Below are 17,876 nucleotides of genomic sequence, written 5' to 3'. Positions count from 1 at the left end.
TATACAACTGCGTTTCAAATGGGCAGATTTGGGGGTAATAACATTGCTTTGAATTTACATTATTGGAATTTTAAGATTAAATGGTACTCAAGAAAAGTGAAATTTCTTGGTGTTTTTAGTGAAGTTAGGTGTCTTTAGCCTATTTTCACTGTATTGCATTCTGCCTGCAAAAGTCATGATGTTGATAAAGACCAGTGTACTAATACTCTGTAATGACTTTTTGGTCTGAGCACAGGCCTTGGTCTGAAGTGAAGTTTGTAATGATTTTTAAAGGCCCTAATCGCACGATGTCCTGTCCTGTTTTCTAATGTAATTTGGAGCTAAGTTGGTGGAACATTAGCTCTAAATAGAAGGGGAAAGCAGTGGCAGAAATACTGGGCTTATGGGTTTTATTTTACTTCAATTAAATTTAAGTCATTTGGTTATATGCCTTCAAAAATTCTCCGAATTTCCATGTAGAAAACCAGAGAATGACACATAAAATTAATGGTTGCTTATAGGTAACAGAATGATCAGAGTTCAGACATTTTAAAGAACTTTAATTTTTAGAACCAGTCAAGAATTACAATATCCTAGTATTGATTTTCAGTTGGCCTCTAGGACTACCAAATTCCATTCTTGCAAACCACCAGTTTTATGCTAAGAAAATAAGCTTGTGAGAAGAATGTAAGCTGTCGTGAGTTTGTAAAGAAGCCATTTAGATGTACAGAAGCCAGGAGAGCCCGCCTTTCAGCTGGGTTGGTAACCGCTCTGGTGGGTAAGAAAAGTATGAACCCAGAGAGGACCTCTTCACCGTCAGGATGACAAGCTGCAGCGTAGCCACCCTCCGTGTCAGTTGTATCTGTGGTGACGTGAAGAGTTTTTGGAGACTCGGGTCTCCTGCCGACAGCTGGGCGTCTCCAGGCAGCCTGCTTCCTCAGCGGGCCCCGGGCCGGCCCGGCATCTGCCACCACCGAGTGCCAGTGCGAGACACCTGTCACTGCTGAGAGGGGCTTAGAATTCTGCTAACATTTAAAAAAACTTATTGACATTTATTGATGCTGTATTTACAGAAATATGTGGTTTTGAAGTAACAGAGTCCATTTGCCTGCTGTGGGAAGAGAACGCCCAGCAGGCCGTCGGGAGTTGAGCTGTGGTCACCTTCTAAATGTAGCTTCACATTTTGTTTGCTGTCACTTCTAGAGCTGATGTTCTTGGAAACCAGTGCACTAACGGGGGAGAATGTGGAAGAGGCCTTTGTACAATGTGCAAGAAAAATACTTAACAAAATTGAATCAGGTAAAAGGCTTTCCATTGATAAACTTTTCTTCAGCATATTTTCCTCTCTAGCTCAACAGTACCACTTTTTAATTTTCCAGGAGTGATTTGGTCAAAGAGCACCCTCTCTATACCTGCCAACCTAAAATTGCCACTTACGGTCTTGAAGGTCTCGTCCGCGTGGCTGAGGCAAAGGCCCACCCCTTTTTCCTAGTGGCTTCCTTGCACCATTGGTGAAAGAGAATGGGCAGGGTTTCCGCCTGTGTTTGCTTTCAGAACCACGGCCTTTTGTGGGTCCATTGCTTAGAGGAGGAAGGTGGGGTTGTTGTCCACTCTCTGTCAACAGCTTGCTGGCCCTCCTGGGCCAGTGGTCCCATGGTGTGATGGGGGACCGCCTGGGTGAGATTGAGGGAGTTACAGGTACACGCATGATGTGGATACTTCCAGCTTGGGCATCGTGAATTTATTTCTGAAGCTAACTGAGTGTGTGCCTCGGTTGTAACCTGTCTCATTATTGTTGTATTTGTTGCTTCGGTAAAAATAAATTTAAAATAACCCAAATTTAGATAATTACTATGTAATGGTCATTTATTAAAGTTGAGTTTTATTTAAATATTACTGAAATTATATGTAGACGTTTACTTTTTAATTGATTCCATCAAATATCTGAATGTCTCTTCTTTGTCAGGTGCTGGGATACAAAAATGATTTAATCATAATCCTTGCCCTCAGAAAACTGTCTTTCATAGGAGACATCAAAAAATAACTACAATACAGTGTGGTGGATATAACAACTGAGGGGTGCATAGGATCCTGGGATCACACAGAGAAGGGGGACCTGCCTAGCTAGGTCAGGGAGGTAGTGTCTGGGAGGGTTCCAGGAGGAGGGACAGCTGAGCTCAGTCTTTCACAATGTGAGGAAGAGTGAGCTGGCTAAGGGGGTGGGGTAGTCCCGCCGAGGGGACAGCATGATTTGAAAGTAACCAGAAAGAAAAGTCACTGGACCAGAGAGACTCCTGTGGGGATGGCAGGTGAGAAGGTTGGAGAGAGGTGGCAGCCAGCCTAGTGATTCTCATCAAGGATCTGGAACTTCATCTTGTGGGTTACTGAGTTGTACCCGGGCTGTACACTAGAGTCTCCTGGGATGCTTGAAAATTCAGATCCCAGGCGCCATCTCTCAAGATCCTGAATAATTGGGCTGAAGTATGGTCTAGGCATCAGCATTTCTAAAAGCCCTCTTATGTGATTGATTCTAATGCTCATCCAAGATTAAGAACCACTGCTGTAGAGGCCAGGAAGCTATTCAAGGATGTTAAGCAGCGAGTAGTGTGGTCAGGCTGGGACTTGAGGTAAATCACGTATGTGGGTGGCCATGTTGAGAAAGGATTGAAAGGACAGCACAATTAAGGCATTTTTGAGTAATCCAAGTAAAAGGTGACTGAGTAAAGCTTTGAGGAGGATGTGGAAGTAGAGACAAAGAGATATAGATGAATCAGAATTATTTTGGTAGTAGCATCATATGACTCGTGCTGAATAGTAGGGCAGGGCGGTCGATTTGGGGGTGGGGAGTGGTGAGGAGGTGGGTTAGGAAGGCATGAGGAGCCGGGGGTAACTAGATGTCACACGTGGGTGACTCGGTAAAGAGATGTCATTAAACCAGAGGATAAGCAGGGTCAAGGGCATGTAGATGATTCTGTTCTGGACGTGTTCCCTTTGCAGTACCACTGGCACAAGCCCATGGAATGATCTCATAAGCTCTGGGGAGAAGTCTGGGCTGGCAGTGTGCATTTGTCAACCATCAGTACGTAGAGTAGTTGAAACTATGGAAGGAACGGGATCATCTGAGAGCAGTTGAGAGTGAGAAGAGCACTGATCAAAAGCAGAACCTTGGAGACCAAGAGATGGAGAAGAAGAGGAACCTACAAAAGAGGAGTAGGAAAGGGTCAGAGAGATGTATGGAAAGAACCGGGGGAAAGTGGCTGTCATTTCAGCCAAAATAATGACAGTCAAAGACTTGTTCACTATCAAATGCAGTAGAGAACAGTCTCCTAAGCCAAGAACTAAGCTAGAAAAATACCCGCTGGGGTGGGCAATAGGAAGTCGTTGGGCTTCTTTATCAAGCTCAACGCCAGTAGAATTAAGAAAATAGAAGACAGCAATTGAGGAACAAGGAGGAGGTGAGAAGGCAGAGTGAGTGTTGACTCTTCTCTGGAAGGAAAGTAGTGGTAGCGTAGGGTACAAAGGGTTAACTTAAAGAGGTTTTGGTAATGGAAGAATGTTAGTGTGTGTGAATGCTGAGAGAGAGAAACAGGTGGGAGGGAAGGAGAGGAGATGACAGCAGGTTGCAGGGTGAGCTGCAGGGAGGGAGCGTCAAGGGCCCAGATGGAAAAGAGGGACCCTTCATCCTTCTGGATTTTCTTGATCTGAAAATAAAAAAGATTTTTTTTACTAAATTTGGCAGAAAAGCTGTTACTTTTAAAGACTCCATAACATTGTTATTAAAATTGGCTTGGCATTGAGTAGTATTAAGCTTAGCACGAGGTTTGATGTAATTACCTTGCTTCCTTAATACTACATATACAATCTTCAAGATAAAAAGATCAAAATCAGAATTACATCTAGGTGAGAAAATATACAGATGTAAGTTAAAATTTTTCAGCAGTACTTTAAATTTTCTGAATAGGCAGTACATTCACGTGATTCAAAAACCACTGTTTCCTCTTTTTTTCCAAGACTTATTTATTGGTTAGAGAGAGCACGCACGCACAGGAGCCGCAGGAGGGGTGGGGGAAGGAGAGAAGCGGGTGCCCTGCTGAGGGTGGAGCCCAATGCAGGGCTCAGTCTCGCCACCCTGGAGTTAGGACCTGAGCCGAAATCACTTAACCAAAGGAGCTACCCAGGAACCCCTCCTCCTTTTTTTTTTTTTTTTTTTTTACACAAAAGATCATGTACTATAAATTCTACGCCTTGCTTCTGCTTACTGGACCTACGGATCGTTACAAATTAACACATAGAGACTTCCGTACATATGCATGTGTATACTAACGCACATATACACACAAGTGTGTGTAATATCAGTTGTCTGTATTGCCATCATTTAACCAGTTTACTTTGGACGTTGGAGTATTGCCAACATTTTGCTGTCACAAATACTGCAGTAAATAATCTTTTATATATCATTTCCCCTGTGTGAAGGGTAAGTAGAGGATGAGTTCCCAGAAGTGGAATTGCCAGGTCAAAGAACATGCATCTGGAACTTGGGTAGAGACTGTCAGATTCCTCCTAGCATGGTTGTAGCAATTTATGATCCCACTACAATGAATGAAAGTGCTTCTTTCACCGAAGCCATGCCCACAGGGTGGGTGCATTATCATACTTGGGTTCTTACCAGTCTGATAAGTAGGAAATGGTCTCTTTGTGGTTTAATTTTTAATTAATTTTATCTTTGTATACATAATATATTCATATATTTCCAAATTCTAAAAATACAAAAGTGGATACAGTGGAAGTCTTCCTCCATTACAAGCCCTCTCCTGTCCCCGAGCTATCTAAAACTCCGTCTTGAAGTCAACTGTTATTCTCACTTCTTTTTTTTTTTTTAAGATTTTATGTATTTATTTATTTATTTGAAAGAAATAGCAAGAGAGAGCAGAGCAGGAGGGGGGCAGGCAGAGAGGAAAGCAGGCTCCCTGCTCACAGGCTCCCTGATGAGCAGGGAGCCTAACACAGGGCTCCATTCCCCAGCCGCTGGGATCATGACATGAGCCAAAGGCTGACGTTTAACCAACTGAACCACCCAGACACCCCCCATTCTCATTCCTTCCAAAGATATTTTTGTGCCCATATAAGAAAACATATGTGTATATTTTTTCCTCATTATTCAAAACAACTGTTTATACACAGCATTCTGCACTTCGTTGTTTTTTTTTTTTCACTTAACATATTCTTGGGGATCATGGAAACATGAAAGCTTTTTTTAAAGAAGACTTGCTTGGTCCTCAGGTGAGCTGGACCCGGAAAGAATGGGCTCTGGTATTCAGTACGGGGACGCCGCCTTGAGACAGCTGCGGTCACCGCGTCGTGCACAGGCCCCAAGCGCTCAGGAATGTGGTTGTTAGAGAAGCACAGAGTATCCAGGTAGGTGCTCTTGTCACATCGCCTCTGCTGGCCCTCTTACCGTAGACTCTATCCTCCGCTCCGGAGTCCTGCACATGCTTAACTGAAGCTTCTCATTCCTCTTTGCAGCCACGTTATGAACCCGAGAGGTGAGTGGGTAATTAAAAGTTAGATATTTCAGCAACAGTGGAATACACATGCTTCTCAAGCTCATGTGGAATGTGCAGCAAGATAGACCACATTCTGAGCTATAAAACCACAGTTTAACAAATTTAAAAGAACAGAAATTGTACAATGTCTTCTCTTGGACTACAGTGGCATGAAACTAGAAGTCAGTAACAGAAAGATAACTGGAAAACCCAAAATATGTGGAGGTTAAGCAACACACTTTTAAGTAACTCTTGGGTCGAAGGAGAAGTCTCAAGAGGAAATTAAAAACATTTTGAACTAAATGAAATTCAACTTATGAAAATGTGGGGGGAGGCTGTGTAAGCAGTGCCTAGAGAGAAATATAAAGCACTGAATGCATACTTAGAAAAGAAGAAAGATCTAAAATCAGTCATCTAAGTGTCTGCCATAGGAAACTAGAAAAAGAAGAGCAAATTAAATCCAAAGTAGGCAGAAGAAATAAGAATTACAACCGAAATTAATGAAATTAATACCAGAAAGTCAATAGAGAAAAATCAATAAAATCAAAGCTAATTCTTTGATAAGATCAGTAAAATCAATAAGCCTATAACCAGACTAATTAAGAAAAGGGGGTGCATAAATTACTAATATCAAAAATGGGAGAGGGGACATCACTGCAGGTCCTACGGACATTAAAAGGACAATAAAGGAACACTATGAATAATTCTGTGCCCACAAACTGGATAACGGAGGTGAACCAGACCAATTAATTAAAAGACATGATTTGCCAAAATTCAAGAAAAAATAGACCACTTGAATAGGTCTACATCTATTAAAGAAGTTGAACCTGTGATTTAATAATTTTCCAAAACAGAAAGTACCCGACCCAGATGGGTTCACTGGTGAATCCTACCAAACATTTAAGGAAGAAATTATACCATTTCTCTACAGTCTCTTTCACAAGAGAGAAGCAGATGGAATGCTGCCTACCTCATTCTGTGAGGCCAGTATTACCCTAATTTTGAAACCAAAGACATTAGAAGAAAACTACAGACCAATATCTCTCATGAATATAAATGCAAAAATCCTCAATAAGATATTAATAAATTAAATCCAGCAATGTACAAAAGAAATTATAAACCACTTCCAAGTGGGATTTATTCTGAGTATGCAAGGCTGGCTCACCATTCCAAATTCCATCACATGAATGGGCTAAAGAAGAAAAATCATATGATCCTGTCAAGAGAAAAATCATTTGACAAAATCCAACACACATTCATGATGAAAATTCTCAGTAAACTAGGAATAGAGGGGAATTTCCTCAGCTTGGTAAAGGATATCTACAGAAAACTACCACTAACATCATTAAACCTGAAGCTTTCCCATTATTGAAAGGAACAAAGCAAGGATGTCCCCTCTCACCAGTCCTTTTCAACATCGTACTGGAAGTTCTAGCTAACGCATAAGATGAGAAAAGGAAATGAAAGGAATACAGATAGGGAAGGAAGAAACTGTCTTTGTTCACAGGTGACATGGTTATCTATAATGTAGAAAATCTGAAAGAATCCACAGACTCCTGCCTAAGCAATTACACATCAAGGTCAGATAGCAGGATACAAGGTTAGTGTACAAAGCCAGTCACTTTCCTGTGTACCACTGATAAACAAGTACAGTTTTAAATCAATACTGTTTATATTAGCATTCAAAAAAGCGAATACTTATGTATGATTCCTACAAAATATGTACAAGATCTATATGAGGAAGACCAAACTGATTCTACAGTTTATGGAGTGGCAAGAGACCCAGAAGAGCCAAGACAGGATGGAAGAAGAACAAAGTTGGAGGACTGTGGCCACTGGACTTCAAGACACTGTCCAGCTGTGGTCCTCAAGACCGTTTGGTATCGATGAAAGAAAAAACAAGCAGATCAGTAGAACAGAATAGAGAGCCCAGAAATACATCCACATAAGTATAGTCAATTGATCTTTGATGAAGGAACACAGATAAGGCAATGGAGAGAAGATAGTCTTTTCCACAAAAGGCACTGGAACAACTGGCCATCTGCATTAAAAAAAAAAAATCTAGACACCTACCTTACCCCCTTTACACAAATTAACTCAACATGGATCATAGACCCAAATGTAAAACATAAAACTCTTCAACTCCTATAAGATAACATAGGAAAAAAACCTAGAGGACCTTGAGTATGACAGTGACTTTTCAAACCAACACCAAAGGCACGATCCATGGGAGACGTAATTGATAAGCTGATGCGAGACTTCTCGAGGAAAGACAACGAGAGATAGAGAAGACAGGCCACAGACTGGGAGAAAATATTTCTGAGACATCTAATAAAGGATTATTATCCAAATAGACAAAGAACCCTTCCAACTTAATAAGAAAAATGGGCCAAATACTATAGTGGATGCCTCACTGAAGGAGGCACACACTGTAGATGGCAGCAGGTATATGAAGAATCTGCATGGCATCGTCATCAGGGACATGCAAATGAAAGCAGCAGTGAGATACTGCTATAACACACTTACTAGAATGGCCAAAATACTAGACACGGACACCACCGGATGCTGGCAAGCATGTGGAGTGGTCGGAACCGTCACTCGTTGCTGGCAGGAGGGCGGAATGGTGTGGCCACCTTGGAAGACCGTGGGTCAGCTTCTCACAAAGTAAACACACCCTGTAAACATGATCCAGCGGGATCACTGCCTCGGTATTTACTGAAAGGAGGTGCAAACACCAAAATCTGGGGTGCCTGGCTGGCTCAGCTGGTAGAGCATGTGACTCTTACTCTCAGGGTCATGAGTTCAAGCCCCACGTTGAGGATGGAGCCTGCTTAAAAAGAGAAAAGGAAAGAAAACACAAAAATCTGCATGTGGATGTTTATAGCAGCTTTATTCGTAATTACCAAAACTTAGAAACATCTCAGATGGCCTTCAGCAAATGGATAGACTAACCTGTGTACATCCAAGCAGTGCACTGTTATTCGGTGCTAAGAAGACAAGCCATGAGAGAGTGGAGAACTGTGAGTGCATGTTACTAAGTGAATGACGCCATCTGGAGAAAAGGCTCCATACTGCATGGTCCCCACACTGACATTCTGGAAAAGACGAAACTGTGACAGTAACAAATAGGTCAGTGGTTGTCAGGTTGGGGATGGGAGGGGTGAGTACGCAGAGCATGGACGATATTTGGGGCAGTGAAAATACCCTGTATAATACCGCGATGACAGACACTTGTCATTGTATATTTGTCCAGCATCTGGAGGAAGCCACAGTGTAAATAATGGACTTCTGGTGACGATGACGATTGTGTGTTAGTGGAGCTCCATCAGTCCTAACAGACAGACCTCCCTGGTTTGGGATGTTGATAACGGGGGGGGCTCTGCACATGTGTGGGCAGGGGCGTATGGGAAAATATAAAAATATAAAATCTTCATAGGAAAAATATAAAATCCTCATAAGAAAAAAGTCCTAAAGCAACCACTAAAATAACATGACAAAAAAGTTTTGGCTAATGAGCGAACATAGGAATTTAAATGGAGTAAATATATAATTAAGCTAACTAATCAAAAAGAAGGCAGAAGAAGAAAATGAGGAGTAAAGAACAAACAGGAAATGGTCGATTAAACTCTACCAATTAGAAAAGATGTTCTGCTTGAAAGAATTTAAGCTTTATAGGAAATTTTTAGGTTCTTGTCAGAACAAAAGGATGAATGGTAGGTGGAGGGAGTAATTGGGATAGAGATTTTTCTGCCTTTGTATCCATAAGGAGACTTTTGGGTAAGTTGAAGTCTAAATGTGTCTGTTGCTAAAATAGAAGGCTTATTTATAAAACTTGCAAGTGGAGATTTTACCTTTCTAAAGCTTTCTTTTTCCCATTTACCGCAGTGGACTTTTTTAACGAACCTACCACATTATCTAACAAGTTTAGGTAGGTTTAAGTGAAGTTGGAAGATACATTCACTGAGTCCCTATGGAACTTCAAGCTTTGTTTGTCTGTACGTTTATAGTTATGCATATTTCTAAATTGTTCTTAATATTTTTTAGGTGTTCATACAGTGGTATTTGGGACACAATTGTTGGACCTTGAAGAAGAAGTTTTTTACCACCATCTTTTTCTACTTTATACAGAAGTAGATGTTTGTGCGAAGAAAAATGATCCGGGGTGTTATGCAAGCTCATAGATGTGGCACAGCGAATCAGATAGTAATAAATCTCATTAAACGGACGGTCCTGTGAAGTGTATACATGTATGTAAAGATTTTCTGCTTCATATTTCCCTTTCACTTTTGGTTGCAGTCCTGTGTGCCGTATATATGCTCCAGTGAATCACGTCTCCACAGCATGGTATCTGACGTAGGGCATGGTAGAATGTTGCCCTAAGTGCAGTCTAAGATGTTGTTGTTCTTAATCATATGTTAGTGGTGAGGTGTACTTGGATCATCATGTCGGGTGTCACGCACAGCTGGTTACATTTATGACCTGACACTCACAGACTCTGGCCTCGGTGGCCAGCGCAGTGCTGACATCATTCCGCCTGCCACCGTCCGCCAAGTGTTTACATCATCTGCCCTTGAATGCTAGACCAGTAGTTACCCCCACACGGAGATAAAATGAAACATGGAGTGTTTCCATGAACTTTACACTGTCCAGTACTCTGCCGACTTTAAAGTATCTTCATCCAGACCAGTTCGGGAAGCATAGCCTGAGGATCTGATGTGTTTTAGGCGCTGGACCGGGAGATCTGTTCTGCTTTTGGCTGTTCGTAAGCGTGACGGATGATGTAATCCAGGGCTGCTCCCGTGTTTCTGGTTTGCTGCTCTTGATGGTCCCCTGCTGGAAGACATTGTTTGTTAACTGTGCTTTTCCTGGGATTCAGTGTCTGATGTCACTGCCTCTTTTTTAAGTCTTTTATTGTTTCATGTTTGTTTTAAGGAAACCCACTAAATCAAGTCAATATTAAATACCACTCATTAAGAAATTTCTGTATAGCTTTTGCTGAATACTTAAATGCCTTACTACAGTTATCAAGTTGACATGTTTTTAATTCACCTAAGATGTACTGAAGTATTATATATATTATATTACAAAGACTTGTTCTGATATTTTAAAATGTCAATGCAAAAAGTATATAATAGAACTTTTCTTTAAAGTTGGAATACAGTGTTATTTAAGGCTAAAAGGTTAAAAAGCATTCTTCACCTTCAGTATGTTCTTTCACTGTGACTTTTAGCTGCAGACTGGGAGATTTCATTGCCTTTCAGTTAGAAGCTGCCCACGGCTTTTGTTGTTTGACGGAGTCAACAGAGCACAGCGGCACCACAGACTCTGGAAGGTGATTTGGAGGAAAATAGTACGTATCTGTTTTAGGTACTTCCATTTTGCTTTTTTTTTTTTTCAATGCCATGGATATTTTCTTTTGAAAAGCCAGAATATGACGCAGACTCTGAGACTGAGCTACTCCGTGGACCGGGCTGGGAGAACATTGGATCCAGTGTCGCATTTATGATAGTTCCGCGGGCTGCTCGCGTCTGAGCAGTGTTTTGCCTGGGACAGGAGCATGTCTGTTCTACACATCGTTTATTCAAAAGCAGGAATTTTTTAAATGAATGTGAAGTTGGTTTATAAATGAGCCTATTCATGAAACCACAGGTACTGCATATAATTCCACATCCTCTGACCAATAAAAGTTGCTGGAGAACCAAACCATGGTGGTTCTTAATAAAGGCCTTGGGGAGAAATGGAGGAGGAGAACTGAGTGTTGGTTGGTGAAGTGTCCTCCGCCAGTTCTCCGTTCTGCACAGATCCCAGCCCGGTGGGTCCCACGTTATCCACCCAGAGATAACGCAGCCCGCACAGGTTCCAGATGTGGTCTGCCCTGCCCCTCCGCACACACGCACACTTCAGGCACCGCGAGTGAGCAGGTACCTGTGCTTCCGACCATCTAGAAATCTGAGGTGCCCACACCCCTTGCTTGTGTTTGATTCATCTGCTAGAATGGCTCATAGAACCAAGAAAAACCATTTACTTGCTAGAATGCTGATTCATTGAAAAGGCTACCAGTGAACCACCAGATGGAAAGATACATGGGGCCCGGGCTGGAAGGGTCCCAAGCCAAGGAGCCCCTGTGCCCCTGGAGTTTGGGATGCACCAGCCTCCTAGTCAAGGATGTGTTCTTCTTCACCAACCTGGAGACTCATCAAGCCCTGTTCCAGCCTGCCCCCCATCCTTCCCAAGTTGAGGTTGTGGAGCTGAAAGTTCCAGCCTCTCCAATGATTTGGTCTTTCTCTGGTAACCGGTTTCTGCATGAGGCTCAGGGGGCCCCATCCTCAGTCGCCTCATTAGCATAAGCCCCAGCATGCTCAGCGGGGGCAATTTGTGACTAACAGAACACACCCCGTCACAGGAAGTGTTGGGTTTTAGGAGCGCAGTGCCAGGAATCAGGGACAAAAACCAAATATATGTTACTATATCATAGTCTACTAAATGTTACGTATACACTTTGCACAACTTACTGCTTTCCAGGATACTCTTAATTCACATTTCTAGAAAAGTATTTTTTCAGTCTTCGTAGAAAAATATTCTAAACTCCATTTAGACTTGGAATTGTTTGTTCTTTTACAAGTCTAGCATTTAGTGAAAATAAGAATGTCGCAGTTTGGAAATCTAATGGTTTTATTAAAAACCTGTTTTATTGTGACTGATGAAATCTTAAGGATTTCATAGCAGATCAGTATTATTCAGAGTGATGAAGAATCTGATGTTAAAATTAGAAATTTGGGGCACCTGGGTGGCTCAGTCAGTTAAGTGTCTGCCTTTGGCTCAGGTCCTGATCCCAGGGTCTTGGGATTGAGCCCCACGTCGGGCTCCCTGCTCAGCGGGAAGTATGCTTCTCCCTCTGCCTCTGCCTGTTGCTCTCCCTGCTTGCGCTCTCTCTCTTTCTGTCTCTGTCAAATAAATAAAATCTTTAAAGAAAAAAAATTAGAAATTTAAATCATTAGCAAATCATACTGTAACACCATTGGTGGTTCTTCATTTTCTGTCAAGTTTATCCTTCCTTTTTTTTGAGGGGAGATTTAGAGGGACTTGAAAATACCTATGAATTTTTTTTTTAAGATTTTATTACTTATTTTTTTAATTTATTTTATTTTTTTATAAATGTATAATGTATTTTTATCCCCAGGGGTACAGATCTGTGAATCACCAGGTTTACACACTTCACAGCACTCACCATAGCACATACCCTCCCCAATGTCCATAACCCCACCCCCTTCTCCCGACCCCCCTCCCCCCAGCAACCCTCAGTTTGTTTTGTGAGATTAAGAGTCACTTATGGTTTGTCTCCCTCCCAATCCCATCTTGTTTCATTTATTCCTCTACCCCCCAACCCCCCATGTTGCATCTCCACTTCCTCATATCAGGGAGATCATATGATAGTTGTCTTTCTCTGATTGACTTATTTCACCAAGCATGATATCCTCTAGTTCCGTCGATGTCATCGCAAATGGCAAGATTTCATTTCTTTTGAAGGCTGCATAGTATTCCATTGTGTATATATACCACATCTTCTTTGTCCATTCATCTGTTGATGGACATCTAGGTTCTTTCCATAGTTTGGCTATTGTAGACATTGCTGCTATAAACATTTGAGTGCACGTGCCCCTTCGGATCACTACGTCTGTATCTTTAGGGTAAATACCTAGTAGTGCAATTGCTGGGTCATAGGGTAGCTCTATTTTCAACTTTTTGAGGAACCTCCATGCTGTTTTCCAGAGTGGTTGCACCAGCTTGCATTCCCACCAACAGTGTAGGAGGGTTCCCCTTTCTCCGCATCCTCGCCAGCATCTGTCATTTCCTGACTTTTTAATTTTAGCCATTCTGATTGGTGTGAGGTGATCTCTCATTGTGGTTTTGATTTGTATTTCCCTGATGCCGAGTGATGTGGAACATTTTTTCATGTGTCTGTTGGCCATCTGGATGTCTGCTTTGCAGAAATGTCTGTTCATGTCTTCTGCCCATTTCTTGATTGGGTTATTTGTTTGGGTGTTGAGTTTGCTAAGTTCTTTATAGATTTTGGACACTAGCCCTTTATCTGATATGTCGTTTGCAAATATCTTCTCCCATTCTGTCAGTTGTCTTTTGGTTTTGTTAACTGTTTCCTTTGCTGTGCAAAAGCTTTTGATCTTGATGAAATCCCAATAGTTCATTTTTGCCCTTGCTTCCCTTGCCTTTGGCGATGTTCCTAGGAAGACATTGCTGCGGCTGAGGTCGAAGAGGTTGCTGCCTGTGTTCTCCTCAAGGATTTTGATGGATTCCTGTCTCACATTGAGGTCCTTCGTCCATTTTGAGTCTATTTTTGTGTGTGGTGTAAGGAAATAGTCCAATTTCATTTTTCTGCATGTGACTGTCCAGTTTTCCCAACACCATTTATTGAAGAGGCTGTCTTTTTTCCATTGGACATTCTTTTCTGCTTTGTCAAGGATTAGTTGACCATAGAGTTGAGGGTCTATTTCTGGGCTCTCTATTCTGTTCCATTGATCTATGTGTCTGTTTTTGTGCCAGTACCATACTGTCTTGATGATGACAGCTTTGTAATAGAGCTTGAAGTCCGGAACTGTGATGCCACCAACTTTGGCTTTCTTTTTCAACAATCCTCTGGCTATTCGAGCTCTTTTCTGGTTCCATATAAATTTTCGGATTACTTGTTCCATTTCTTTGAAAAAAAAATGGGTGGGATTTTGATAGGGATTGCATTAAATGTGTAGATTGCTTTAGGTAGCATAGACATTTTCACAATATTTGTTCTTCCAATCCAGGAGCATGGAACATTTTTCCATTTCTTTTTGTCTTCCTCAATTTCTTTCATGAGTACTTTATAGTTTTCTGAGTAGAGATTCTTAGCTTCTTTGGTTAGGTTTATTCCTAGGTATCATATAGTTTTGGGTGCAATTGTAAATGGGATTGACTCCTTAATTTCTCTTTCTTCTGTCTTGTTGTTGGTGTAGAGAAATGCAACTGATTTCTGTGCATTGATTTTATATCCTGACACTTTACTAAATTCCTGTACAAGTTCTAGCAGTTTTGGAGTGGAGTCTTTTGAGTTTTCCACATATAGTATTATATCATCTGTGAAGAGTGATAGTTTGACTACTTCTTTGCCAATTTGGATGCCTTTAATTTCTTTTTGTTGTCTGATTGCGGAGTCTAGGACTTCTAGTACTATGTTGAATAGCAGTGGTGATAACGGACATCCCTGCCGTGTTCCTGACATTAGCGGAAAAGCTTTCAGTTTTTCTCCATTGAGAATGATATTTGTGGTGGGTTTTTCATAGATGGCTTTGATAATATTGAGGTATGTGCCCTCTATCCCTGCACTTTGAAGAGTTTTGATCAGGAAGGGATGCTGTACTTTGTCAAATGCTTTTTCAGCATCTATTGAGAGTATCATATGGTCCTTGTTCTTTCTTTTATTAATGTGTTGTTTCACATTGATTGATTTGCAGATATTGAACCAACCTTGCAGCCCTGGAATAAATCCCACGTGGTCATGGTGAATAATCCTTTTAATGTACTGTTGAATCCTATTGGCTAGTATTTTGGTGAGAATTTTTGCATCTGTGCTCATCAAGGATATTCTCTTTTTTGATGGGATCCTTGTCTGGTTTTGGGATCAAGGTGATGCTGGCCTCATAAAATGAGTTTGGAAGTTTTCCTTCCATTTCTGTTTTTTGGAACAGTTTCAGGAGAATAGGAATTAGTTCTTCTTTAAATGTTTGGTAGAATTCCCCTGGGAAACCATCTGGCCCTGGACTTTTGTTTAGAGATTCCTGATGACTGTTTCAATCTCCTTACTGGTTATGGGTCTGTTCAGGTTTTCTATTTCTTCCTGGTTCAGTTGTGGTAGTTTATATGTCTCTAGGAATGCATCCATTTCTTCCAGATTGTCAAATTTGTTGGCGTAGAGTTGCTCATAGTATGTTCTTATAATTGTATTTCTTTGGTGTTAGTTGTGATCTCTCCTCTTTCATTCCTGATTTTATTTATTTGGGTCCTTTCTCTTTTCTTTTTGATAAGTCTGGCCAGGGGGTTATCAATCTTATTAATTCTTTCAAAGAACCAGCTCCTAGTTTTGTTGATTTGTTCTATTGTTTTTTTGGTTTCTATTTCATTGATTTCTGCTCTGATCTTTATGATTTCTCTTCTCCTGCTGGGTTTAGGGTTTCTTTCTTGTTCTTTCTCCAGCTCCTTTAGGTGTAGGGTTAGGTTGCGTACTTGAGACCTTTCTTGTTTCTTGAGAAAGGCTTGTACCGCTATATATTTTCCTCTCAGGACTGCCTTTGTTGTGTCCCACAGATTTTGAACCGTTGTGTTTTCATTATCATTTGTTTCCATGAATTTTTTCAATTCTTCTTTAATTTCCTGGTTGACCCATTCATTCTTTAGAAGGATGCTGTTTAGTCTTCATGTATTTGGGTTCTTTCCAAATTTCCTCTTGCGATTGAGTTCTAGCTTCAGAGCATTGTGGTCTGAAAATATGCAGGGAATGATCCCAGTCTTTTGATACCGGTTGAGACCTGATTTAGGACTGAGGATGTGATCTATTCTGGAGAATGTTCCATGTGCACTAGAGAAGAATGTGTATTCTGTTGCTTTGGGATGAAATGTTCTGAATATATCTGTGATATCCATCTGGTCCAGTGTGTCATTTAAGGCCTTTATTTCCTTGTTGATCTTTTGCTTGGATGATCTGTCCATTTCAGTGAGGGGAGTGTTAGAGTCCCCTACGATTATTGTATTATTGTTGATGTGTTTCTTTGATTTTGTTATTAATTGGTTTATATAGTTTGCTGCTCCCACGTTAGGGGCATAGATATTTACAATTGTTAGATCTTCTTGTTGGACAGATCTTTTGAGTATGATATAGTGTCCTTCCTCATCTCTTATTATAGTCTTTGGCTTAAAATCTAATTGATCTAAGGATTGCCACTCCTGCTTTCTTCTGATGTCCATTAGCATGGTAAATTGTTTTCCACCCCCTCCCTTTAAATCTGGAGGTGTCTTCGGGTTTAAAATGAGTTTCTTGTAGGCAATATATAGATGGGTTTTGTTTTTTTTTTCCATTCTGATACCCTGTGTCTTTTGATTGGGGCATTTAGCCCATTAACATTAAGGGTAACTATTGAGAGATATGAATTTAGTGCCATTGTATTGCCTGTAAGGTGACTGTTACTGTATATTGTGTCTGTTCCTTTCTGATCTACTATTTTTAGGCTCTCTCTTTGCTTAGAGGACCCCTTTCAATATTTCCTGTAGAGCTGGTTTGGTATTTCCAAATTCTTTCAGTTTTTGTTTGTCCTGGAAGCTTTTTATTTCTCCTTCTATTTTCAATGATAGCCTAGCTGCATATAGTATTCTTGGCTGCATGTTTTTCTCATTTAGTGCTCTGAATATATCATGCCAGCTCTTTCTGGCCTGCCAGGTCTCTGTGGATAAGTCTGCTGCCAATCTAATATTTTTACATTGTATGTTACAGACTTCTTTTCCCGGGCTGTTTTCAGGATTTTCTGTCACTAAGACTTGTAAATTTTACTATTAGGTGACGGGGTGTGGACCTATTCTTGTAGATTTTGAGGGGGGTTCTCTGCACCTCCTGGATTTTGATGCTTGTTCCCTTTGCCATATTAGGGAAATCCTCTCCAATAATTCTCTCCAATATACCTTCTGCTCCCCTCTCTCTTTCTTCTTCTTCTGGAATCCCAGTTATTCTAATGTTGTTTCATGTTATGGCATCACTTATCTCTCGAATTCTCCCCTCATGGTCCAGTAGCTGTTTGTCCCTCTTTTGCTCAGCTTCTTTATTCTCTGTCATTTAGTCTTCTATATCTCTAATTCTTTCTTCTGACTCATTTATCCTAGCAGTAAGAGCCTCCATTTTTTATTGCACCTCATTAATAGCTTTTTTTATTTCAACTTGGTTAGATTTTAGTTATTTTATTTCTCCAGAAAGGGCTTTTATCTCTCCAGAAAGGGTTTTTTTAATATCTTCCATGCCTTTTTCGAGCCCGGCTAGAACCTTGAGAATCATTCTGAACTCTAGATCTGACATATTACCAATGTCTGTATTGATTAGGTCCCTAGCCTTTGGTACTGACTATTGTTCTTTTTTTTGTGGTGAGTTTTTCTGCCTTGTCATTTTGTCCAGATAAGAGTATATGAAGGAGCAAATAAAATACTTAAAGGGTGGCAAAGACCCCAGGAAAATGCTCTTTAACCAAATCAGAAGAGACCCCTAATCGTGGGAGGGAGAAAGGGGATAAAAAGAAGTTCAGAAAAAAAAAAATTTTAAAAGGAAACAAA

At 40.8% G+C, this 17,876-nt stretch overlaps 1 protein-coding gene across 4 annotated transcripts in view; it reads left to right on the top strand.

Annotated features, from left to right (window-relative positions):
* RAB4A (RAB4A, member RAS oncogene family) overlaps positions 1-9,747 on the top strand; it is a 45,207-nt gene extending 35,460 nt beyond the window's left edge. For 3 of the 4 annotated variants that reach the window (XM_032841089.1, XM_032841092.1, XM_032841091.1), the window contains 3 exons: positions 1,183-1,278; positions 5,260-5,394; positions 9,567-9,747. In XM_032841089.1, the coding sequence (XP_032696980.1) occupies positions 1,183-1,278; positions 5,260-5,375 (212 nt within the window). In that variant the 3' untranslated portion in view covers positions 5,376-5,394; positions 9,567-9,747. Of the gene's footprint in view, positions 1-1,182; positions 1,279-1,358; positions 1,680-5,259; positions 5,395-9,566 lie in introns of those variants that run through there. The other variant, XM_032841090.1, reaches the window with a different exon arrangement.
* Positions 9,748-17,876: the final 8,129 nt, after the last annotated feature.

The sequence above is a fragment of the Lontra canadensis genome, unplaced genomic scaffold (assembly GCF_010015895.1).
Source record: "Lontra canadensis isolate GAN:19392208 unplaced genomic scaffold, GSC_riverotter_1.0 scaffold120, whole genome shotgun sequence".
Lineage (NCBI taxonomy): Eukaryota > Metazoa > Chordata > Mammalia > Carnivora > Mustelidae > Lontra > Lontra canadensis.
Note: the sequence above shows the minus strand (reverse complement) of the source record. Positions and strands in the feature narration are given on the sequence as shown.